Below are 25,214 nucleotides of genomic sequence, written 5' to 3'. Positions count from 1 at the left end.
ACACACACACGACCTGTGAAAGGAAATCTTCAAATAAAGATCTCTCCAGCTGGAATGACCATTATGATACCCGTTCACATGCATATCTATATCTATCTGTATGGATATATACATGCACACGCACCGTGTATAAAACCCAAATCTGCTGGTGCCTCTTTCTGCTTATGCTAAGGGTGCCTTCCTCCCCATTACAACAGCATTTGCACATTTATGGGAGGAATAAAGGGGGGGGGGGGAAGATGCGTGATCCATGCGGAGGAGCCTTCCCTCTGCCAGCCAGAGAAAGAAGAACTAAAAGGATTATAAAAGTTCAGATTAAAATGATATAAAATCTAGCATTTGGCTCCAACACTAGTGCCTCGGTCCTCTGTAGCTAATCTGTATGCACTCTGTGACCTCCTCGCAGCGAACCCTGCTAAATATATTATTCCCACGGGGGCTTTCACTGCTGCTTGGTGTCAGAAATCAATATGTATGAGGCGCGTGGATGGGAATTTCTAATAGATCTGCCTGGCCCTGTGCTGCTTTTCAATATCTGCCTTGGACTATTAGTGCCGGCTCGGTGCCTGTGAAATAACCGAGATAATCTTTTAAGGTGCACTGTTAAGGTGGAACCTAAATGTTGCCGTTTCAATTAAAACAGAAAAAAATATATATTCATAAATCAGGCGGCGCCGCGCGTAACCTTGCGTGCAGCCTGATTATAAACAATGATGGGGATTAAAGTATTAGGGCGAGTATGCTAATGGCTGAGTTCCTGGGGAACGGCGTGGTTGTTTTTGTTTTTTTTTATTATCGACAGAAAGATTGGGGGCGGGGGGACCCACAGCCTCGCCGCCCCACAGCAGCACTGTCACTGCTGTGGCTCCATCTTCCCATGGAGGCAGCAGCCCACCACAGCACTGCTCTCCATTTTGGACCGGTGCTGCCCAGGCGATCGCTTGACATTCTTTGACGGGAGGCCTATTGATCTCTTATTGCAGAGCAGCATTGGGCCCCCTGCCCTTCCCTGCCGGGTGGTGCTTCCACTCCCCCTTTGTTTCCAGCTCGGCGCACAGGGGAAGCTGTCTCAGCTCAGCACACAGATGCGCAGTGTGGGAAAGCGATAACTCGCTGAAGGACCTCTGGATCTCGCCTTTTTTTTGATTATCATTTTTAATAGGGGAGAGGTAATCAGCTCAACGCGCCATCAGGCTGAGCCCAGCCCCATGCTGGCGATGACAAGTGGGAGCCATCACCCCTTGGCCACCCTGAGCCCCGCCACCCTGCGATGCTCTCATCGTGCTGCAGGTCACAGACCTGCCGCATAGCCCAGCATTTTTCTTTCCCGCTCTCTTCAGAGCACAGCCCCGCTGAGAAGCAAGGCAGCCACCTCCAGCCTGAACCCCTCCTGGGCACCCTGCTTGCACTGACCATCCCCCACACCCTGAAAATACAGATGTTTACTAAGGGCTCTGGCACCGCCGCGGCTGCGTCCTGGATGCTGAGAGCTTGGTTGGTGGCTGCCTCAGCTCCTGGTGGTGTTTGCAATACAAACACTCCTCATCTACTGCATGCAATTCCCCGCCGTTTAATAGGGCTGAAGTTCCCTTCCCGCCTCCCCTTTCTCAACCCATCAATTAGGTAGGTAGATGTGAAAACAAACAGCCCATGTGTTTTCTGCATCTCTAAGGAGGTGTAATGGCACGAAGTGCTGGTTGCGTGCGTTTACTGATGGGAAAAGAGGAGTTGAGAGGGTCTCAGCAGGCAGCAGGCTCTGTGTTTCCACAAGCACTGGAAGAGAGCAGGCAGGCAGAGCAGAGGAAAGGCTGGGAAAGAGACCTAGATGTGGCCTCAAGCCCCAGAGAGGGGCTACGGGCAGCATAAGTCATCTCCCAGGCATGGAGTCCTTCACTCTTCTCTTCCTGGTCCATCTACTCTCCTGTCTGCAGCTCTGAGGCACCTGAGCAGCCGGTTTCAAAAGGAACAAGCCTGCTTTCTCTGCCCTGCCGCGATTACACCCGTAGCAGACCAGTGCATTCCAGTCCTCTATGGAGCACAGCTCGTGGCCAGCCTTACTTAGCTGGCCTTGCTTCAAACTCTGCAGACAACCACTCAAACAGACCAGAGCTCATATTTTCCATCCATTTCTAAAATTCAACACTGTACCAATACCTCAGAGATGCTGATCTCCTACAGCTCTCAGAGAGGTCTCCAAATCCAATTCACGGTGGAAACCCATGTGGAGCTCATCACACAGGAAGGCAGTGGAGAAGGACTCATGACATGCTGTGTGGTCTTCTGAGTAAGTCCCATGGTGCAAAATCTCAACAAGGTGCAGAATGAGAGCGGAACCACTGGAGCTAAGGGGAACAGAACTGCACAAGTGCTGCAATAACTGCTCACCATGCTTATTCTTATGCCCAGTGCTTGTGCCATCGCAGCACTGGGGCAAAGGCTTGCGCATGCAAAGTGCTGCAGCTGCCTGACCTTTTGCCAGGACCTCTGCCTTGCTGCCTCACATCCCAAATCTACAAAGATGGGACTTGACAAGAGGTGTCACATCCCTTCCATCCTGAAGGCAAATGAATGTCCCTATATATCACGGGTGTCACCCTCCGCTGGCTGCTGTGCGACTCCCTAGCCGGCACATTACTCCTACCCCAGTTGCTTCCAGCACCTGAAACGCAGTGACTTGGATGAACTCCTGGAGGAAGGAGTGAGCACCAACCAGGTATCCATCCTGCAGTACTCACGTGCAACATAGGTAATATCAGCACCTGAACAGAAAACCTCTTTTCCAGTAATAATGATCTTTTCTAAGGTGGGCAGTGACAGTGGGCATCCTACAGTAATGCTGCTAAGGGAAGCTCCATTAAACTGACTTGTTAGAAATTTGCTTGACGCTGCATTGGAAACATGGTGGGTGGCTAAACACCAAGAGGGACTACTTCCCCTGCAAAGTCACCCTTTTCAGCAGAAGTAGGGATGCTGTTGCCCAAAAAGGTGCCTGGCTAGGCCCTGTCTCACTCAGCTGCACAGCTCAGCCTGACCTCTCTGCTGCTGCCCACTTCCTTCAGCAACATCAAGATCATGCACACCCCATTGGCCTGTGGTGGTGGCCTGAGCCACCCTAACAACATAGTTTTTATGCACACTTCTACTGCACGTCAGATTGATATAGGCAGAGGAATCCTTCACATCGGTGGACAGCATGTAGCCGCATGCAGGCATCCAGCCACCTGCTTCCAGCCTGCAGAAGTGATGTCCCACCCCAGGCAGCCCCTCGAAGGGATCATTCAGCAGGTTACCAGCCGCTGCCAGCTCACGCATCCCCCAAGGGACACAGCGAACAGCTGCAACGTGAGAATTCATTTCAATGAAACGCCAGCAGCATTTTCCAGCCGGCTGAGGCTGAGGACCAGATGTTCGCCACGTGTCATCGCCTGGGGCACATCAGGCCCCAAGAACATGAGAGGATGCTACCCAGACCCCCTCATGCTGAGGGGTTGCCCAACGACATGCAAGCAGCCGTGAGCATCGCCCAGCTTGGGCAGGCGTGGAGTAGCGGCGGTGAACGCACTGCTTAATTGGTCTCAGCTGGAGGCTGCTCTGCACGTGTCAGCACGATGTAGAAAGCAGGGCTATGGAGAGGAGATGCCGCAGCGAGCAATTAGAGCAGCCCCGCTTCCCTTCCCCCTCTCCACCAGCCCTCAGCCCTGAAAGTTTGGTTGAGTTCAAGCAGGGAGCATTTCTTACCACAAAATGAACTCAAGGCGTTGCTGCTGGTATTGCCATGCCTGCTGTGGAGAGCATCTGTGGGGAGAACTGCAGTTACGTCAAGTCAAAAGCCATACCTCCCCTTCTCCTTTTTTTTTTTTCTTTTTCTCACCAACAGGAAAGAATCAACACAAAAAAACCCTTCGTCCAGTTCAAATCCAAGTTTATTAGCCCGTAAAAGTCTGTTTCCACAGTAATCATAAGAAATGAATGAATGTTTATGGAGCACAGCATAAAAATATAGCGAGTCAGCCATAGGTTGGAGGTTATGTTGCTCACAAAAATTAATCAGCAGGTCACATGGCATTGCATCAAAAAGGCAAATCAGGTCTAGGAATGCAAACAATCAGAACAAAAAGGCAAAACAAGTCAGAGGAGAGTATCAGAAAGCAATAATTAGGTTCACAGCTCCTAATCTGGGTGGCAGATCTCTTTAGACCAGGTTATTTACCCTACTAATTGTCCAAAGCCAGCTTGAAAGCCAGTGGTTCAGTTTTGCATTAAACCACGCATCCTCAGCCAACACATCAGCTGGCCAAATGAGCTACCCAGCCCTAGGCATGAGCATCAACACGCAGGCACATAAGAGACAAAGCACACTTCTCACAGAGTGGGAACCACACTGGTGGTTCAGACACCCAGCCAGAAACAGAATCTCTGCAAGACACGCGGGCCAAGTTGTTCTAGGCACCACCCTGATGTGCAAGCCTTCTTTCTGCCTACAAGCCCCCCAGCACCTTCACTGCAATCAGAAGGATCAGGAGGTTTGCCTGTCTCCCAGACCCTGTTTACCCTAATGTTGGTCTTCTTCAGTGCTGCATCTGATTGCCAAAGGCAATCACAGGCTATATAGGAAAGCATCCACATTAGGAGAGGTGGGCCAGCAACAGGAGCTAGCTCTTTTCTCTCTCCTCCCAAAGAAAAAAGTCTAGCAAACCAGACCTCTATTTCTTCCACTTTTTATTTATTTTGCCTGAAGAAGTGCAGATGGCTAGTGCTATTAACTCTGTAACAAGGGCAGATGTAGAGGAGTAAGGAAAGAAAGGTGTTTTCTTCTCAGCTGGAGGATGCTTATACACATTATAAACAGAGCTGGGGAAAACCGCTCTGAATAATTAGTCTGGGCTCTGTTTGACATGGCAACATCTGACCACCTGCCCACAAGGATTCTGACTGCTTTATAGCAAAGATCCTGCACTCAGCAAGGCAGAGATGGCTTACACAGACTGATGAACCCCCAATTACGGGATCTTCTCATGGGGCAGTCAGCTTAGATTAAGACTTAGACTTAACTTAGACCTTCAAAGCCCAGTAACCCACTGGGGCTCATGTCTAAAATCCTCTTTTTCAGGGAATGGGCAGTAGAATTACAAACTATTCCAGCTTATTGAATAATGCCACAACCCTTTCACATAGTTACTTAGAACAATAGAACCCCTTATTTCCTGAACATTACAGCTTTTTTAGGCGGCACAGACTTGTTTTATTACGAGATTACTACACACATTTCCTTCACCTTCACTCTCTAAGGCAAAACTGCTGCTCTACAGGTCCCTGCTACCCAGCCAAACATGTCTATCCTAAAAGCCAAACGGCAAATTGAATCAAGGCAACGGTGGGAAAAGATTCTGATAGCTAAGCTCACACTGAACTTCACCTTCCTTCCTCGGATAGGTCCAGTCGTCTCAAACTTCATTGTATTTCCTACTGAGATGACGCATTCCTTAGATTTTAGGGCCATCTACCCATGCCCACCACATGCTGGTGACCAAGTAAATCCTTACAGCAATTTCCTCCAACTTCACAAGTTATCTAGCAAAGCCCATGGGAATCCAGGGAGGACTGCATCTCCCAGAAAGCATGTTGCCTCTATGTACCGCTAGGCCATTCATAATTTCAGACTTGTTCCTTGGAGAAATATCAGAGAGAGCTGAAATGGCTAGTGGCAAAAACAAATTGAGTCCAGCACAGCCTAGAAGAATCGAGCTTCTCGCAAAAGAATATTTTCCTTCCTGTTAATAGCTTCACTAATGAGTTTGTCAGTTTTGGCTTTGAAGAATTACCTGCTTGTTGTTTGGGTTTGCTGTTTTTTTGTTTTGTTTTGTTTTGTTTTTTTAAGTATTTTTTTTTTTAATTAAAAAACAAAAGCTATAAAAAGCTGGAGGTAGTTTTAAACTGCAGGGTTCATATCTGGGGTGAGTTTTTCTCTGGAGCTGAGGGATATTTTTCACTCAGACTAGTATAAAACAATACTCCAGGGGAAAAAAAGTTGAAAGAGAAAGCATTAAAGGAATAGGAACTCAGAGACCTTTTCCTGCTTCCAAATCGACCATCTCATGAAATTAGCACATTTCCTCCCTGTGAATTCTATATCTAATCCAGAGAGATCACTGATTGTGCCTAAGCAATTTGGCAGCCCCTTTCCTCCTCCTCTTCAAACAACTCAAAGCTTACTCCTGGTGCTGTCTAATGAGCGATCTAGGTCTCACAAGAACATATATCCTTACGGATTTTGATGAGAGAAGATGGGATCAAGGGAAAATCCACTTCTGTTCCTTTTGGTTTTGATGCTTTCTCTAAAAACCAAAAGGATACACCTAGGCTCCCCAGAAAATCAGCTGGCGTCGAAGGAACCTCACAGCCCCAGGGACCTACCTCTTCTTTCTACCCCTCTCACTCTCCTGCACTGGCACACTGAGCTGACGTTATGTTCATATGAGGCGTAATGGCAGAGCAATGACATTCCAAGCTTCATGACAATCAGGGGACATGCTACCCACTCAACCACACATTCTCCCGCCTACTGGGCATGATGTTAGCGCCAGACTAACACAAAGTAGCACAAAGGAAGAAAATGGAAATAAAAAACTGTTTCCTAGGTATAGCAGGCAAAGAGTAGAACTTCAAACTGAGAAGCAGAAAAACAAAGAGAAGGATATTGCTGTCATTCTCACACAAGCCACACTCGTAATCCCAAACGCTCCAGTACTGATGTGACAATCCACCGTCAGGTCTACAGCCTGCTGCAAGAGTTAGAGATGAGATTTCACCATCATACACTCTTCCCTATGAAACTAACTGTTAACTCGTCGCATCACTCCCACCAGTTCACCTCCATTATACAACAGAGGTCTGCACCAAAGGGCTGAAGGCTTTTCTGCAATCTGTCTTCCTTCTAACTCTACTTTTCATAGTCTCCACAACTCAACACCATACTCCTAGTCTTACAAAGGTGGTATTATTTTTTCTGCTATCTTAAACACTTCAGAGCATAACGTCACCTGCAGGTACACAACTTATGGGGTTTCCAATGACTGCCAATTGCAAAGGACTTAGTTGTGTAGCTATTGCACCGTCACTTCATAAGCATTCATTCCCAAACGCGTGATTGAGGTCAGCTTTTGGACCCTCTTCATCATTTTGAGGATTCTTTTTTAAAAGAGGTTTTCGTTGCTTAAGATCCCACAAACAAAACCTGTTTATGGAAAAAGAGAGATATTTTGAATACTAAAGTCCTTTATTCAACAACACAGAAATATCACAAAAACAACTTTACTGGGCAAATTGAATGTTTTTATACAGTTTTGTACATGCCCCATAAGTGATTTTTTTTTCATAAATACACTGTTTTCCAAAACTGTTTTTTTTTTCCATAATTGCACAAGCATACATACACCTTACACAAATATCTATTAGAAAATGTAATAGATAACTGCACAGTTCAGAAATAGGAGAACACTGTGAAAGGAGTACATTTCTGTGGCTCGTGTTTCTGAAAAAAAACCTCCTAGTTCCCTGCATTTGTGAAAATGGAGTACTTTCTAACATAGGAGCTGTCTTTTATTCACTAAGAATACAGTAGAGCTCAGCGTGAAACTGCCAAATTTAATAAAAACAAAATCTGAAACATTTAGCTGTTACATGAGAATCCACTGTTTGATATCACTATGCATCTAACCATGATCAAAGACCCACTACTGCTTTTTGCTGAGTGTATTCGACCCTGAATGGTATGTTCATTTAACTACTTTCTTTCTTCATTATTTGATTACAGATATAGCCCATTTAAAGACTTGATATGCTTTAACATTAATTGCATGACTTACATACCAGGGGTTCTGCACAAAAGAGAGCATTTCCCCTCTTAGGGGGGGGTCTGTTATTAATTTACAGAATGGGTACGTGCGCCTCCCGTTCAGCCTTACCATTTTTCCTACATTTATCTGGGGTATGCCAACAATGCTTCCATTAGGCTTAGTGTTCACACCTAGAAGACTGTGAAATTGTGTTCTGCTTTTCTTTTACAACTTCTAACTTTTTTTTTGCGCCGTGTGAATGAAAGACATAGAGGAATACAAATCTTCATACTGGAAAATATTTTTGGACTTTGAGAAAAGCACAGATTAGGTCATTAGAACATAAAAAAAAAAAAAAGAAACCATTTTACAAATACGTATACAACAGGAGAGGGGGAAGGCCAGCAAAGGGATTTCTTTCTTCAAACATCCCAAACCAAAATGCTCTGTGCATACTACATCTCAGAAATGCCATTTTCCCCAAATCCAAAACCGCGATGGCGTAAAAGAACAATATCCAAAATGAAAGCCACATGGGGAAACCAAAGAAAAATCAACTCTTGTTCTTTTTCAGTAATTAACAGGTTTGCTTGTTTGTTTTTTTAACAATTTTGAATTGACATGTAAAACACCACAATTACAATATACAGATCCATCAGTTCTTTAAAACAAAACGACAAAACAAAAAAAAAAAAAAAAGAAAGCACATCAAGACATGCAACATTAGGGTATTAGACAGTAAGTACATTGCTATGAATATTCTTTGTACACCTAATGTAGCCTGAATTTAATCTTGTCTCTACTTCTTTAAGAACAATCACAATTTTCCAAAAAGCAAGGCAAGCTTACCAGCCAGATGTGCAAATAAGGCTTCGGTTGATAAATCAATCAGCGTTTTGGTAGAGAAGACCTTATAGAGCTTGTGTTGGTCAAGCAGTCAACAATAGAGGCCCTAACCAAAAAGTCTCAAACACAAAGAGAAATCTGTACACAGTTGACGTAAGAACAGACATAAAGCTCATTGTGTGGCGATCCAACTGATGACCCCTTATAAACAAAAGGAGGGGCACTGTGACAGAAGCACTTCGAGAGTAACACTCCATTTTCAAAGTCATGCATGCAAAGCCGTAGGCCTGTGCATCCACCCTCCATTCAACCATGCTCCTCCAGATACAATGACCCACCCCTGCCCAGCCCAGCCTTGCTGACACACGCGGGTGATCTCAGGAGGCTCCTCCTGGAGGACCCTGGCTCCCAAGAGCCTCCTCCCCTGCCAAAGCCGGTGTCCCCTCACCCATACAGGCCCCACACTGCCACGGTCCCCACCACCCCAGACGCTCCACCTCATGAGGGTGACTGGGGACCACAGGCTGGAGCACTGAGCACATTCACAAAGAAACGGCTGAAATGAGAGAAGATTTGGGTGGGCTGTGCACCACTGATCAGTTATTTCCATGCCCAGCACCTGTTCTGTGAAACTACTGGTAGTCTTATTTTGTATAAAACAATAAATCTATCAACTATGCGGCACAACGGCATTCACTTACTTTGACGGGAGGGACTTTTCACTCATGAATGGTATGGCTTTGTCATACCAAGCAATAAAAAGTGATGGTCAACCAGTATTAAGTATCGCTAAGTTTCAGTATCCTCCTTATTTTTCCCAGCCATTTCCTCCACGCAGACAGAGCAGGAAGGAGAGCAGCAGAGCATTCTGCTCAGGGCCTGAGGGAACAGTGGTTTGGCAAAGCCGAGATCAGTGGACCAAGGACCATGTAGGGAGAACAGGTCTTTGTTATTGTAGTATTTATAAATTCAGTTTTATACCCAAAAATATTCAGGTTCTCAAATAAACACAACTGCAAGTGAGACCCAGTGGTCAAACCTGAACCATAAAGAGCTCCTCTTGGACCAGAAGTATTGCATTCAGCTTTACAAAACAGTTACTCCACTGACCAAAAACTTTACGTAAGAACCCGTACACGGAGGGCAATGAAGCTGAGTCCTTGTTTATACTAAGGGCTCGTGCTCACTTCATTTTGCATCCTAGAACAAACTTTACGCACATCTACATAGGCTGGGCACTTGGCCTTAGAACACAGTGAAAAGTGGGTCAAACACCATACAGCATTTTTGGATGGATACCCCTATGTAAAGCTCTTTCGGAAGCAATGCAAGTGCATTAACCACTACTCTAACATAGTGCGTGAAAGATTAATCTTACATTTTATGTCTTCCCCTCTTAAAACACCACGACGGAAGGTAATTGCTAGATGCATCACAATCTTTTTATCTTGCAAAACTTGGTATCAAGTCTCTATAGAAGGATGCATGGTAAAACAGTGCTGCTGTTGCTGCTGCTGCTAAACAACTAGCAAAATAATATTTAAAGCTAGGATTTATTGCTCCGGATTTAACTCGCAGAACCACACCGTTGTGTACAAACCATTAATCTCCATAGATGCTCAGACATGATTGTCTCCTTGTGTCTAAACACACAAAATACAAGCGGCTATCTGTACAGTTTACAGTACTGAAACACATATATTTGAAAATGAAGTATAGATATGTTACTTTTCAAAGATACATGACTTTATAGCAGGGGTTTACCCAAACTTTTTTTGTTTTTTTTGGCTTTTTTTGTGTTTTTTTTTCTTTTTTTTTTTTACAGCCACTTTAAAAATAGACAACAACTTCACTAGTATAGCTAAGTTACATCAAAGAAAGAATCAGTGTACTGAATGTGAATAAGCTGGCCAATTCCCCAGGCTCCCAGATTTTTGTCTTTTGCTTTTGAGGAAACCCCTATACAGAAATGAAAATAGTATCTGAGTATATTCTTCAGTGGTAGACTAAGCAGTTTCTTAAAACAAGACTTTAGCTTGCCATTCACTTCGGACTGCCTTGAAAATAAGATATACTACTGCTTAAAAGAACCATCGGAATGCTTCAGCGCTGGGAACAGGTGTTCTCTAAAAAAAAAGCAAGAAAACAAGTTAAGCTTTCTTTTGTGGCATTACAACACTCGATTTCTTCTCTTTGTTCTTTCCCTGTACATTTCAGGCATACTCTCAGTTATCTAGGAACAGCACGATGCCTCACGCAGCTTGACAATTCATAGAAACATCCCTACTCCAAGCACACGCCATTACAGGGTCACATGTGACACGTCGTAGGCAGTATGTAACATCCCTAGCATGCAGTCTCCTTAGTTAGCTAAGCAAGGTAGTCATGGACGTGTGAACATCAATATCAAAAACAACTCCTGGAAAACAGACGGTGCTTTTGGAATAACCACACAACCTTGCCCAGCTGCAACTCGGCGCAGGGGATGGTCTGCTGGCTGCAGGCAGGTGGGTTGCTTGCCAGTCAGGCATCTGTTTTGGCAGGAGCACTTCTTTGGACAAGGGCATAACAGGGGCATTGCTCTACCTCCCCTCATTCCACATTTCAGTTGAAGCACATCCTTGACTTGGTGTGAGGAAGGGAAACACCAACTGACACTGACCTGGGGGGCTGCCCAGGCTGCCCACCTGCTTGCTTCTGCACCTGTGCTGGGTCCTGGACTCACATCAAACAGTTTGTCTCAAGGGCTGCTGCTCTCTCCCCTCCCCCCACTTGCTGTCCCCCCAGAATGGTATCCAACTGCATTTGGGTATTCCACATGCATCTGAGCACATGCCAATTCCTTTCACAGCTTAACACATGGTATAATGTACTTTACATACTGACATACAGAACTGCTGATGGGAAGCAGCATCGCAGCACATGAGATTACCCTGAAAGCAAAACCCTGGGATACAAAGACTTGCTGATGTAGCTGACCATGTATACAAATACCAGCTCGTCTGAGCAGGGTCTGTGCTACCACTACATCTATCCCATGTGCCCACGGAGCAGCAGCCCAATCCACACTACCCAGCACTCAGTCCCACTCCACAAGGGCTGGCGTTCCACAGATCATCTGAACATCAGCTCCCACAGGCAGTAGGCGGTTTGTAGATACACCTGCCCCCAAAAGTAAGAATTTCCTTGGAGCAGTTGCCCCAAAGCAGGAGTCGCTGGCAGCCAGCCCCACCAGCCCCCACCCCAACCTGCAGCATGAGCAGCTGTCCGGGAACACTGAGGACAGTCCCAGCTCAGCACAGGCTGTAAGATGGCTGCTGAGCTCCAGCCAGGGATGTGGATTCATAATTCATAAGGAGGTCGGCTGCAGGAAAGGCTCGAGTTCAGAGTGGTAGGAAGCAATCACACGCCTAAATTGATCTCAAAAGAGCAGCCAGACATGCAAATGTATTGAACTCGATATATTGTCTTCGCCTGAAAACTGAACGTAATGCTCCTCCATGGGTCCATCTACCTAAATACGAAAAACCACAGCTAGCTAGACAGATTTAAAGGCATAGCAGCTGAGATGGCCTTTATTTATTTCCTCACAACATCAGGTTGAGTTACTGTCAGACGCTGTCATATCGGCTGGAAGGAAAGGTGCAATGTCTGATTAAAAGGTCATTCAGACCTTTAAATACGTGGAATAGTATTTCTGAAGGGCAAGGCTGTAGTTTAAGATGTGTGCTTTCAAAAAACCACAAGATATAGAATTTTGCATCCACAAGCTAAGTTCTATTTACAGATATACATTTACAATTAAATATCCACTGTGTTAACCCCCCCAGTATGGAAATAAATTTTTCATCCACGATAAACAAGAAAGCTTTTAAAAGGGTAGTAGGTGGCCCAAGTTAAAGCAAACCCAATTTATGAGACGACGCCTTTAGGGCTTAGCCCTGTGAAAGCCAATGCTATTTCAAGACAAAAAAGACCCTGCAGCCCACTCGGTGGCTCAGCTCAAATGCAGCCTCAATCTACCGCCCGCACGACTAAACTCGGGAGTCCCAGCTGGGAAAGGCAGCTCTGGAGGAGATTAGGGCACGCTGTGGTCTCGTGCTCTGCCGGCGGGGTATCATTATCCTGAGTGACAGCGAGGACAGATTCCCCCGCGCATCAGGCAAGGAGCAGGCCAGGGGCTGATCAGCATTCCTGAAGGCAGCCGTCGCCGTTCGCACTGGTGTAAATGCTGACAAACGGCAGCCTGGCTCCCAGGAGAATGCTCAGAAACCCGTAATGCTGTAAAGCACGGCGGGATGGAGGATTTATCCCTGCACAAGCCTGCTGCCAAACGACCTTCCCGCTTAACACTTGCCATTGCGTTTTCCTCTCGGCAGCTTTCACCAGGACATAAGTTTGCTGCAGAAGTGGAAGGTGCTGCTCAGACATGGTGAAGATTCTGGGTTTCACAAGGTGAAAAAGGTAACTAGGACTGACAGAACTGGGAAAATCCCTGAAATTAAGCAGCAGTAGGAAAATCACACACGTATTCATCACCAGAGACTCTATTTTGACAGCTGACCTCTTCATTCTTACATCAAAGGTGTTCATTAAAGATCAACACCCTCCATATCCAGGGTGACCGACCACCCAATGGATCCCAAGGGGCTACCCACAGGCCCACCTGCTTTCCCAGGCCACCCCCAGCCCCAGCTCTTGGCCACTTTAACCTACAAAATCTGCTGGAAGTGCCTATGACTCTCACAGCTGTTGGAAAGATTCTGCAGGCAGACTGGAATCAGGAGAGCCAGCCACTCCTTCTATGGACGCTGTTGTTTGGAGTGCACCCAAATCCTTGGGTTTGCTCTAGATCACTTCCAGTACTATTTTCTGTAGGGCTAGGGAATCCCTTGGGTAGAGGTGAGCCGCATTCAGAAATAGAATAGAATACTAAAATGTATCAGAGTGCTACATGATGATGCCCTAATACCTTACCAATGTTAAAAGATGTTGCATTCTGTAAGAACCCTTTGATGTTTGATCCGAGAGCAAAAAACCTCTTCTCACAGAAGCAAACTCACACATTGGCTACAGCAAATTATTTGTCAGATGTGGCATTTCTCTCCAGGAGTCCTGGCTAAAACGATTTGGCTGTACAGAGGCCCTTTGGGAGGCATACTGCTGCTGAGGTATGTTCAAGATACTGGCAACCCAACTGCCTTTACAAACGTACACAAGCACAGAAATTGGCAGCAGGGAAGGAACTTTGCCCTGTCTGAACCCAAAATCCCAATGGCAACACCACTGAAACTGGTTTATTTTCTCATATTTTCCAAAGCAGCAGAACTGGTGCTGGCCACATAGAGGAGAAAGACCTTAGGAAAGTCAGCCTTACAAACCCTACATGAACGTCTCAGCCTGGAGAACCATCTCTGCTTGAAATCTCTTCTACAGGAGTGGCAGGTTGGCAATTAGGCTACTGGATGCATAGCATGAAATCTAGCCCAAATGTGTTTTTTTTATAGTTACACAGTTACACATTTGTATGCACATATGCATACATGTAGATAGACACATACACACAAAACTAAAGAGAGAAATCCAGCGCTACATGGTGACCAACAAGTTCAATTGAGAAGTCATAGTCCCCGCATGAAATGCCATTTGGATCGATCAGCAGGCCAAGAGCAAACACTGACCACTGCTGCCAGTGACTGCACACGCCTCTTACACACTTGTGAGCATGGACTACAGAGCACAGTGTCCACAAGACTGCCTGAGAGGAGCAGAGCCTCAGCAGTGAGCTCAGCCCCAAGGGGAAGCAGCCTTCCCCCACGCCACGCGCCCAAAGGCAGAGCCACCAGGAAAGGAGAGCAGCCTTTGGAAGCAACCGCTGCCCGCTTTGTTCCTCTCATAAATATACATTACCTACAGCGATGACTTTGGGGAAAACCTCCCGGCACTCACATCCAGCCCTCACAAAGTCTCCTTGAATGTTTGCCTTGAGGCGAGGAGGCTCCGGGGCACAGAGCTGGTGTGTGGATCCCCCGCCTCATCCCCCCTGCAAACGAAGAGCCGCTGCGACGCTGAGCCCGAGCGGTAGGAGCCATCCCAGCCCGTGGCCCCAGCGGGCACAGGGACAGGCGTGGGGTCACACCGTTGGCTGCAGCCCAGGCTAAAATCCCTCTTGCTGCGGCTGAGCCGTGGGCCTGGCTCTCTTCAAACTGAGGAGGAGATTTAACATTTATTTTAAAAGCCAGCTTTATTTGCTCTGGGAGGACATGAATCTGCTTGCCGGCAGCTATTTTTCCACTCGCGCTGCGTATCTCCTGCACCGTATTTGACACAAACCAGATTTAGCACACACCGGGTTAGGAAACTCATTTGGCTTTCCCCGCCGAGTGCACGAAGCGAAAAGCAAAGCTCTGCCACGAGACGCAGCAAGTGGCAATGTGAGACGAGCAGCTCGTCTGGGGCGATGCCTCAGGAAGCCAGCTCCTCCATGGCAGCTTTCTCGAGATAACCCCAGGAGCACTGGGTCCTGCTGCAGGGCTCAGCATGTGCAGCAGCTCCTGGCCCAGTCAGTAGGGTGAGCCTGGGGCAATGGGTTTCTCCACAGGAGAAAGAATGAGCAAATGTGTCTCTCCTTTACATGCAGCACACACCAGAATTCACTTTATATATTCACTTTTTTTTTTTGCTTTATATATGAGATTAAGTTTGGGGAACGGGTAAACAATTTCGATTTTTGATCTAAAAAGAAAAAAAAGCATAACATCACTGGGGAAAACATATGGCAAAGACAGATCAGAAGCCACAGAAGCCATAAGGAACCCAGCCTAGCCCAGCTCCATCCCCGCTGAGCAGCAACGGCAGCACCAGCCATGCCAGCAATGCCACAGTGCTACGCCTGAGCCAGAGCTGAGAGGGTCAGGAGAGCTGCCACACAGGGTCTTGTCCTGGCAGTGGGAATGAACATCAATGAGCCCAACATGCTATCAGTAGAAAGCTGAGGAATGTTTGAATGTTTTGTAAAAAAATTCTTAGATGCCGGTTCATTACTGTCCCACAGCACAGAGCCTGAGGCACTACTATGCAAGACACTACAAGCGAAACATCCAGACCGCTGCTCAGCTCCTGCTTTCACCTAGGACCCAGCAGGTGCCTTCTGCTGATCGCCCTCTGTCAGACACGACCAGCAGGAAGCAGGCCTTCTGCCAGGGACGTGCCCTCTGCCAACCCCCCTCACACACCGCCTCCTAATCAAATCCATCAGCCCCTCTCACCGATCCTCCTCCCATGCAGGCTCACAAACTGGAATCCTTGTTAACATTCACTCTGTTAATGAGAAATCCCCACCGGTTCATCACCCAGCGGTACCAGCCTCCGCGCTCACGCTCTGACATCTCTATCACCGGCAAAGCGGCTACTGTGGGGCATGGTGAGCTCGCACGGACTGGACCACAAGCAGAAGGAGGCACGTTTCCCAGCGCCAGGCCTGCACTTCAATCTCCTTCCCCTAGAGCTGCTCTGCCTTCGGCATCTTTTCCTCCCGCACAGAGCCTCGCGCCGGCTACGATGCCTCATTGGTTAGCTAACTGCTTCTGTCCTCCGGGATTTCACACATGCTGTTGATAAAAGAGCCAGTGAAAAATACATCCATTAAATGCTTGGCCTCTGCTCGCTTGCTTCTTTCTCTGCAAATCTTTTTTTTTTTTTTTTTTTTTTTTTTTTTTTTAACAGAAGAAAAAGATGTTCTGTTCAGGAATCTACCCAGGCTGGGGCATTTCCAGAGCCCTGCCGTGGGTGCCGGCTCAGCTTTCGCAGCCACTGAGCTGAGCTCTGCAGGCTGCCCAGCTGGAGGGAAAAGGCAAACCCCTGTACAGCAGGTCGCTGCCATGCCTGACCGGAGTGGGAAACCTCACAGGACTGCGTGTGGCTCGAGCTTCATTCGTTCCCTGATACGTCTTCAGAAAATTTCAAGCATGACAATTAAGATTCATCCCAGTAATTATTTTCATGACACCATCACCTCCACTGGTCACTGACCTCCAATTTATTTTACATCAGCTTCCAAGCAAGCAGCCAGTGGCAATCCCTGCCTCTGAGGCTGAGATGTGCTGGTGATTTAGATGGAACGGCTTTTATGTCATTACTGAGCTCCTGCCATCAAGTCCTCTCCCACTCACTTCATGTCGGCTGCTTATCCAGACCCATGACCCTGCCAAGCACATTTTCTCCTCTCCCGCTCACTCTAAAACCAGCAGCCTTCTGTTCAGACAGGTACCACTCATTCTAGAGTTAGTGCATGTGACAACATCTGCTGACTGCCTCTCCTTTTCCATGCCTGACCTCTTTGACAGCACCCCGATGATCACGCTTTGCCCTCCTTGCACTTCTAGGCAGAGGAACGAACTTCCTGTCTCCTTGCTATGCCCACTCTTGCTGAGAGCGGTGCAGTGAAGGCGGCCCCATGTGCAGAAAGATGGATGGCACCCAACAACAGCTGCCATCAGGTATTACTCCTGTGATGATGGAGCAAATTCTTTGAGCTCACATGCTTACATGCTCCTGGTGTACTCCAGCTTCCCTAGGACACATGGTACATGCCACCTAAGAAGACTCTAAGCCCAAGTAGTCCTTGTACAGCCAACCATCATTCTCAGCCCTTCATTTGCTAGCATCACCTCCTTCTTTCACATTTGTCAACTCGTCTGTACACCTTCATCATGTCCTTGGCTTTGGAACAACTTGTTTGGATCATGAGAATCCTTCTATAGCACATGCTCACCCCAGCACCCAGATCCTCTCCATAAATTATACTTAGTTTAGAAAAAGAATGAAAGAAACCAGATTTCCCTCACAGTGACGAGACATGGGAAGCCCCACTCGCCCACTTCAGGGTCCTCTTCTGATGTGTGAAGCCTTGGCCACTGCAGGCAGAAGCTGTGGAAAGAGAGCTATAGGTGAGCTGCTGTGCCTGCATTGCTAATGCAAGCTGCCTGCTCCCGGTAGCAGCTGCATGCTGCTTTCTCCCTACCATGGGAGGTCTCAGCATCACTTTCAGCATGGCCGCACTGCCCTTTCTGGCAGCAGAGCGCCTTCAGAACCCCATCCATCTATCTACAGTATCTGACTAGCTCCAGCTGAGGAGCAGCATGCTTTCTTTGAGGCTTTGCTCATTAGCACCATGCCAGAGCCGGTCCTGGGTCCTTTCCTGCTTGAGCACTCTGCAGCTGCCCTCTCCTCGCTTGAGTTCACTCATATGCATCCTGAACTCCCTGGGACTTCCTATAATTTGCCGGTGTTTATTAGGTTCCTGCCTCTGCCTCAAATTCTAACACCGCTTCTCTACTTGCTAAGCTGCTGAATAATCCATTATTAGCTCCTAGCCAAAGGAAGCCTGACACCAGCTAAAAACAATCCCATACAGAAGCTCAGCAGAGACCGTGGCCAGAGCAGCCTGGAACCAAAGGGAACACTGTCCTGAGACAGGAAGACAGACAGGAAAGGGTCTGAGCTTGAAAATGTCTCTTTTGAGGCTGAGATGTGGATAAACTCTAGCAGAGAAGAGGAAAGAATCAAACTCCACAGTGGCAAGAGCAAAGATGTTTGATGAGTGCAGCCCACTAAGAATGCAGCATCCAGCACGACCTCCAGGCTGCCTTTATTTAAGCTCCCGTACTTCACTTGGCACTGTGGTGGCTGGTTAAATATGGGGAAGCTCTGGAAAGCTGCAAAAAAATTCAAAAGGCTTAACGCAAACCTGGCCATGGATTTTTATGATCTTAATTAAGAAGATGCCTAGGAGTTCCAGGGAGGAGAAAATATTTCCCATAATGTCTGAGAGTAGAAGTTAACAAGCCTGCTGGGATCTTCTTAGCCCCTGCAGAGCTAAGGCTTCAACATTATTAAATGGCTGTCGCATCCTAAGTATGGTGCAACATAGCTCAACAAAGAGCGGCAAGCACAGGATGCTCAAACAGGAGATGGCTTGAGATGATGCCACAGAGTGATTCAGGACAGGTGTCTGCGTGTGACTGAACAAGACTATGGAACACAATATGGGTATCCAAAAGAAGAGAAAAGAGACAGGGCAGGCCAGGCTCCTAGACAGCAAAGATGTGTCTAACAAACCGGCATGCTTCTAGACATCATCGTTTAGCATGATCCTCCAGATGATAATAACTCCAGATAACTCCAGGTGAGTTATTAAAAAAATGCAGATGCTACAGCAGCAGAGAAATGCTTCCTTGGTGTGGTGGTACTCCTCAGAAAGTGAGGTCTGCTGGCAGTTTTTAAACAAGTGGTAGGTGCCTTGGGAATTGTTACCAACAGAGGTCAAGTCCCAGGGACTTCCTTATGGGGACACGAGTTACTTTTTCATTCCTCCTAATTCACTCGCGTACATTCGAAAAGCTTATGGTAAGCCTTTCCCTGCGCAATCAGCAGCTGCTTCCCACCACAGTCAGTGATCAAAAGGATTATGCGGTATTTGGTGAGACTTTAGGGGGTACGTTCTAGGTTTGCCTGCTTAGAAATGTCTTATTCATCAAGCCAAACCCTTAAATCACAAGCACGATCAGAGTTGGAGACCTACCATCTTCCCTTTCACTGACACACTATTCTTTGGCTCTTTGGAAAGCACCTGTTCTCAGCTATCGCTGCGCATCAAATGCATGACACGGAGTACAGAAATTAATGACTGTCTTTTATTGAACTGCCTAGAGCACATTTCTTTTAAAACCAAAAACGCAGTACCAGGATGTTGCTATTCAATAGGGACTGCTTTCTGACATCCTGATCCATCCCCCAGGCAAGCCAAGCCTTCCCCGCGCTCGGTGTCAACCCAGCAAACAGAGCTGCATGGAAAGTGACCCCACAAAGCGATGTCAGCATACACATACAGGCAGACAGAAATCGAGTCTTGCTTTGAATTGTTGCTTACCATTCCCCACCCTGAATGAGCAATGTCACACAGTGCTCACCTATCTACTGGCTTAAACAAGTCTTTTCCTATGAGCAGGGTGTGGTGTGTATGGCCCATAGCATTTTATACAGCTGGAGAAACGTTTCCTGAAAGCGCTGTAGCTGACATGGGGTTCCAACCCATACTGGCTTCCGTGCACAAATTCCAAAGGGATTCAGACCATTTGGAGGGAAAAATTAAAAGAAAATTTAAAATAAAATAATAAAAAAATAGTACTCGTTATTCTTATCGTAGCTCTAGAAAAAACCCTTATCTTCATTTGTCATATTTCTCATGACACATGCAACTTGTCCAGCCTAAACAATGCACATCTGTTTTCATATCCATTTCACATCTATGTAGAGTTAAAAAAGAAAAAAAAAAAAAGAAAGAAAGAAGACAAATGAATCAGTTGCAGCACTGGGCAAAGCCCTATGTCCGGCACGGCATCCTGAAACCCCACAGCACAGCTTGCCTTCGTATGGAGAAAAATGTGCAGAGAGCTGCTCAGTGCCATCGGGCACAGGACCGTCACAGCCAGTTAACCTCCCTCACCACATGGACAATTTCCCTGGCAAATAATCACAGTTCAACAATTGAAAGCAAACGGTTTCCAACACACGCAAAAAGCAGGGCTTGTATGAAGGAGGCTGTTCAGCCTTTGATTGGCCTACCATTTTTGCTGAATTACTTCAAATTTCTGTTCAGTTAGTTTCCAAATTTCACCAAGAAAATTCCTTAGGTGGGAGAGGCTTCATTTGAAACAAAAAGTGTGCCTTTCGTCCCCCTTTTACAAAGCCCAAAGGCTGCTGCGCTGCATCAAACAGCAGCTCCCACATCGCAAGGATTGAACGCTGCTGTCACGTGGCTGGGGCAGCTCCTTTGCCGTATGAGCATCACGTGAAGAAAGGAGAAGCAAGAAAATACAAAGCAGTACAATGGGTTACATCCAGCTCCATCTCAAGATATCCCTTGTGCTAGGTTTTTTATGCTCGGTAGTCTGCCAAAGTGCAAGCTCAACTCTGTAGAGCCCTCAGTGGCTTCCTCAATGCCATGTCTCCGCCGACAGCCATATGACACACCTTGCGAGACACGGTCCTAGAGCAAAAAGCCAACAGGTTTGGCGAGTGCTCTGAGCAGCAGAGAGCAGGCCTCAGTGAGTCATGACGACATGCAGGAGGCCTTGCATCACACCATCCCCAGGCACCTCAACAGGCTGAAAGGAAAACCCAGCACCAAAGGCCTCGTGCCGCATGGCATTCCCAGAGGTCACAAGCAAAGCGATTAAGGGGGCCAGGTTAGGTGCTGCTTCTGTTGAAACCAGTCGCTGCAACCCTAACCTAGGTGAAGGATCTCAAGCTGCCTTCAGATGCGGCTCGGTGAGGTGCCTTAGGTTTGGAGGCTGTATTTTGCGTTGGTGTACAGAGGCTGGCATTCCCGGTTGGTATCTGGAGGTCGGTATTGCAGGTTGATATGTGAGCTTTAATAGTACGTGCTGCTAATTGGTGAGGCTGCTACAAGTAAAGCATGCGGCACCACCTGTTTGACAGCAGCCATCTCGCATCAGGGCTGAACAGTGCACGCCAGCTGCAAGCCAGCCCTCCATCCCCTTCTGCTATCGCTAACCAACTGGGCAGCGGGGTCAGGAGGGCTTCCTTCCAAGAGAGAAGATGTACAGCCCTAGCTGGCTCCCCATCTCCCTAACCTGCAGCAGGAGCGAGACACGTCCGCCCATCCGAGGCAAACAAGTAGTCTCAGTGGGTGAATAAAGATTATGCCTCTTTAAACCAACCGTAAATCTGCATGAAGACAGAACGTACATACACAAGTAGGCAGTGTGCAATGTGACGTCAATCTGAGTTTTACAGATTTATTATTACCATACATAAAATCTCCTAGTGATAATAACATTCTATGTAAAATACTACAGCGTTGGGACATTTTGCGGGTGAAAACCGTACGAGAAAAATAGGAAAAAATAGGTCAAGTGTTTAAAAAAAATGCTGGGAGGGAAGCACACCATTAAAAATGTAAGGGTTGGGGGCTGGAACGCATTAGTGTGAATCTCTTCCACTCGGTGTACTAACCTTGAGAGTTGTATCGCACAGAAGAACGAATTTAAAGGAAAAACGAGAGAAATGCTTGCAGTGGGATCAATCAGTTTGCTGTTTATTGTTATTATTCTCGCTTTCCGTTTATTTTGTTTTTAAGCACAGTCCCACCCCTGCCTCGAGCCACCTCCACAACTCGCAGCCACGCTGAGCACAACTCTCACACCTGAAGGACGCACCGGGACACCCACCCGCCCACCCTGGCCATGCCGCCACGCTCCGCTACGTGGTTGAAGAGAAGAAAAGAACGAAAGGGAAATAAGAAACAACCTCAAGGGAAGGCTGCTCCGCTTGGGACCCTCCTCGCCTACCGATCCTACCGCTGTTTCTGCAAGGAAAGGAGCCACGCTCTGTGACATACTTGTGGCGCGAGATGACGCTCGGCTGACACCTCTACAGGTGGGACCAGAGATCTGCGTTTGCGTGGCTGACAGAACACCAGCAGGGAGAGGGAGTGATAAGAAGTGAAGGCAGTTGGTTACGAGAGCACACGAGTGGCTAGTAAATCCATGCTTTTTTCAGTCACACTGGTTAAGCAATTCTAACGGGTAGCACTCCTTAGCAGCTTTTAAGGCTGCCAAACCCCTCCATCAGGAGCGAGGAAGTTCTGGAGATGCAGCCAGGGAAGCACGTGAGCCCACTGGAAGATCTGCGAGCGTGCAAGCACATTTCCCAAGATATCTCACTTTCCAGACAGGTCGATGAGCCCTCAGAAGCTGTAATTTATCATGTTCAGCCCAGCAGCACCCGGGCTGGCGAGCCCGACCAGAGAGCCCTGTGTCTTCCTTGCAAACTTTCTATGGAATCAGTCAAGGCGTTATGGAGAATGCCAAGAGCTGCTAAGCCTATCTGGTTTCTCACGTGTGGAGTCTGTGCTGGGCGTGGGGTTAGCAATGCTGGGCCACCACGCATGCGCAACGACAGCCGAGAGCATGCAGAGCTACGGAGCAAACTCCAGCAAAAGTAGGTCCCTCTCACCAGTGATTCCATCTCACCAGTGACAGTAGCGTGGCTGGCTACAGAAGAGTTAACGCCATCAACCACATGTCACTTCAGACCCAAGTGTCCCATGGCAGTGCCAACACCAACGCTACTACCCACGTTGATGTAGTGCAGGACAGACCAGCGGGCTCTTGCTGCTTCCCCCATTCTCTCTGGCTGGCTTGTTCCTGCCTGCACCGAGCCGGGGCACCAGGGGAAGGAGCATTGCCTCACATAGCAGCGAACTGCTGTGACTACAGATCCCGATGTCACCCCACATGCACCGCTCCTCTGCACTGAATCCATCATCCTCGACACCTCCAGACACATCCAACGTACGCGCCTCGCCAGCAACGCTATAATTTTAATAATGACAAGAGATTAAGTGTGATTACTGGGCTTCCCTCTCCTCGTTCCCCTGCCTACCGACAACGAGCCCCGGCCACGCTCCGTGCAGCGGGTGTTCTGCCTTCCATTGTCTGTTGGGCTTGGCACGTCCACCAAAACCTCTGCCCACGTGGGACCCTGTCTGTGCAGCCGGGAGCGCTGGGCGTATCCGTCAGGTCCGGAGGCACAGTGTAAAGACAAGCGTGGATGCAGGTCAGACGGCAAGCAGCCCGGCATACCCCTGCTATTTCCCCACCATGATCCCCGCGCCACGAGCGGGCTACTCTGCAAAACGTACTATACAGGCACGTGTCACAGCACCGGCACTGCCACCGGCCGGCCCCGGACGGGTGAGCCAACGTTTCCCCAGACTTCTGCTGGGACATCGCTCAGCTCCAGCTCTCCCTCTCCCCACCGCCCCGGCCCTAAAACCGCCCCGAAGCAACCACGATCTCCAGGAAAAGAAAAAGGAGAAAAGAACAAAGAAAAAAACAAACAAAAAAACAGCGAAACCAGCCGGCCACCAGTCTGCTGGGTCACGCAGCGGGTGCACCGGGCGAGGAGCACCTCGGCTCGGCTCCGCACGACTCGGGGCGGCGGGCAGGGCGCGGCCTCCGACCCCGCAACCCGCAGGGGAGCGGCCGCGGGGCGGCGGGGCCGGGGCCGGGCGCGGCGGGGCGGGGGGCGGCGGGCGCGGGGCCGCGCCGGCGGCGGGGGCACCCTCAGAGCCTGAAGGAGGCCTCGGAGAACGGGTGCTGCATCTTGAAGCTAGACAAGAAGCACTGCAGGGGCGGGGGCAGGGGGTTGAGGAGGGACGGCGGGAGGCTGGGGAAAAAGAAATCATCTCCTCTGACCTCTAGCGAAGTGCCAGGTTTTTTCTTAAGCTCTTCACATTTCCTAAATTTGCAGATCTGGTGTCCCGTTTTGCGGTTCCTGCAACTGCTGCAGACTCCACAGTTGATGAGCCGCTTGCAGGGCACGCACACCCCGCAGCGTTTCCGCTTCTTCTTGGCGGGGTTGCCCGCCCCGGCCCCGGCCCCGCCGCCTCCTCCTCCGCCGCCGCCGCCTCCGCCACCGCCGCCGGCCCCCCCGCCTCCGCCGCCGCCGCCGCCTCCTCCTCCGCCGCCCCCCGCGCCGGCGGCGGCGCCCAGGGCGGAGGCGGGGGCGGCCGAGGCGTGGCTCTGCGGGCAGTCCGCCAGGTTGGCGATCTGGAAGGCGCTGTCTGTGACGGCGGCCGAGGCCGCGGCGGGGGAGTGCAGGGCCGTCATGACGATGACCCCGGGCGGCAGCGAGAGGCCGCCCAGCGCCGGGATGGCCGAGAAGGTGCCGACGCGCTCGGGGAGGTTCATGATGTCGGCTTCGGCGGCGCCGCACTTGAGCTTGTTCATGCACTCGCCCGCCAGCGGCCGGCAGTGCTCGGGGGCCAGGCCGGAGAGGAAGTTGCCGTTGGCCATGGGCAACGCGGGCTGCTCGGCCGGCGCGCAGCCGGGCTTGCCCAGGCGCTGCGAGTCGCTCCGGTGGTGCATGCCGCCCCTGCCGGCGTGCAGCGAGGAGGCGGCGGCGGCCGCGGAGGCGGCGGCGACGGCGGCGGAGGAGGAGGAGGAGGAGGAGGGCTTCCTCGCGCCGCCCGCCGCGCCGCCGCCGCCGCCGCCGCTGCCCCAGAGCATGGCGGTGGCGGCGGCGGCGGTGGCGGTGTCGCAGTTCCAGGGGGACATGCCGATGCGGGCGGCGGCGGCGGCGGCGGCGCTGGGGAAGATGGGGGTGGTGATGCGCGCGATCTTGGCCGCCTGCGGGAAGGCGCCGCCGTTGGTCTTGTAGAAGGTGGCGAAGGAGCGGTACCTCTCCATCTCCGAGTTGTAATCCACAAGGCTGTTGAGGGCCCCCTCGGGCAGGTGGCTGTCCTTGGGCAGCCCCGGCGCCTCGGGGTTGGGGCCGCTCTCCACGCACACGTTGGTGTTCATGGTGGCGGCGAGCGGGCGGGGGTCGGGGGGGGGGCTCAGTCCCACGCGGGGCGCGTCCCCGGCGACGCCGAGCGGCCGGCCGGCCTGGCCTGCCGCATCCTCACGGGAGCTGAAAGACACAAAGTGGATTCCCAGGGGGGGG

At 49.3% G+C, this 25,214-nt stretch overlaps 1 protein-coding gene and 1 non-coding gene across 13 annotated transcripts in view; both read right to left on the bottom strand.

Moving 5' to 3' along the window:
- Positions 1-25,214, bottom strand: part of LOC107051757 (CXXC-type zinc finger protein 4) — a 156,713-nt gene that overhangs the window by 50,650 nt on the left and 80,849 nt on the right. For 4 of the 12 annotated variants that reach the window (XR_003074766.3, XR_003074762.3, XR_003074767.3 and 1 more), the window contains exon 3: positions 23,966-25,181. Coding sequence is in view for 6 of the 12 variants with exons in the window: in XM_025149813.3 (XP_025005581.1) it covers positions 23,966-25,181 (1,216 nt within the window). In the remaining 6 variants the exon portion in view is untranslated. Of the gene's footprint in view, positions 1-3,905; positions 25,182-25,214 lie in introns of those variants that run through there. The other 8 variants (XM_046940770.1, XM_040699636.2, XM_040699634.2 and 5 more) reach the window with 5 other exon arrangements.
- On the bottom strand, positions 22,732-22,801 carry MIR1627 (microRNA 1627). The gene has a single exon (NR_035115.1). It is a non-coding gene; the product is annotated as a microRNA 1627 (primary transcript).

Source organism: Gallus gallus, chromosome 4, assembly GCF_016699485.2.
Source record: "Gallus gallus isolate bGalGal1 chromosome 4, bGalGal1.mat.broiler.GRCg7b, whole genome shotgun sequence".
NCBI lineage: Eukaryota > Metazoa > Chordata > Aves > Galliformes > Phasianidae > Gallus > Gallus gallus.
Note: the sequence above shows the minus strand (reverse complement) of the source record. Positions and strands in the feature narration are given on the sequence as shown.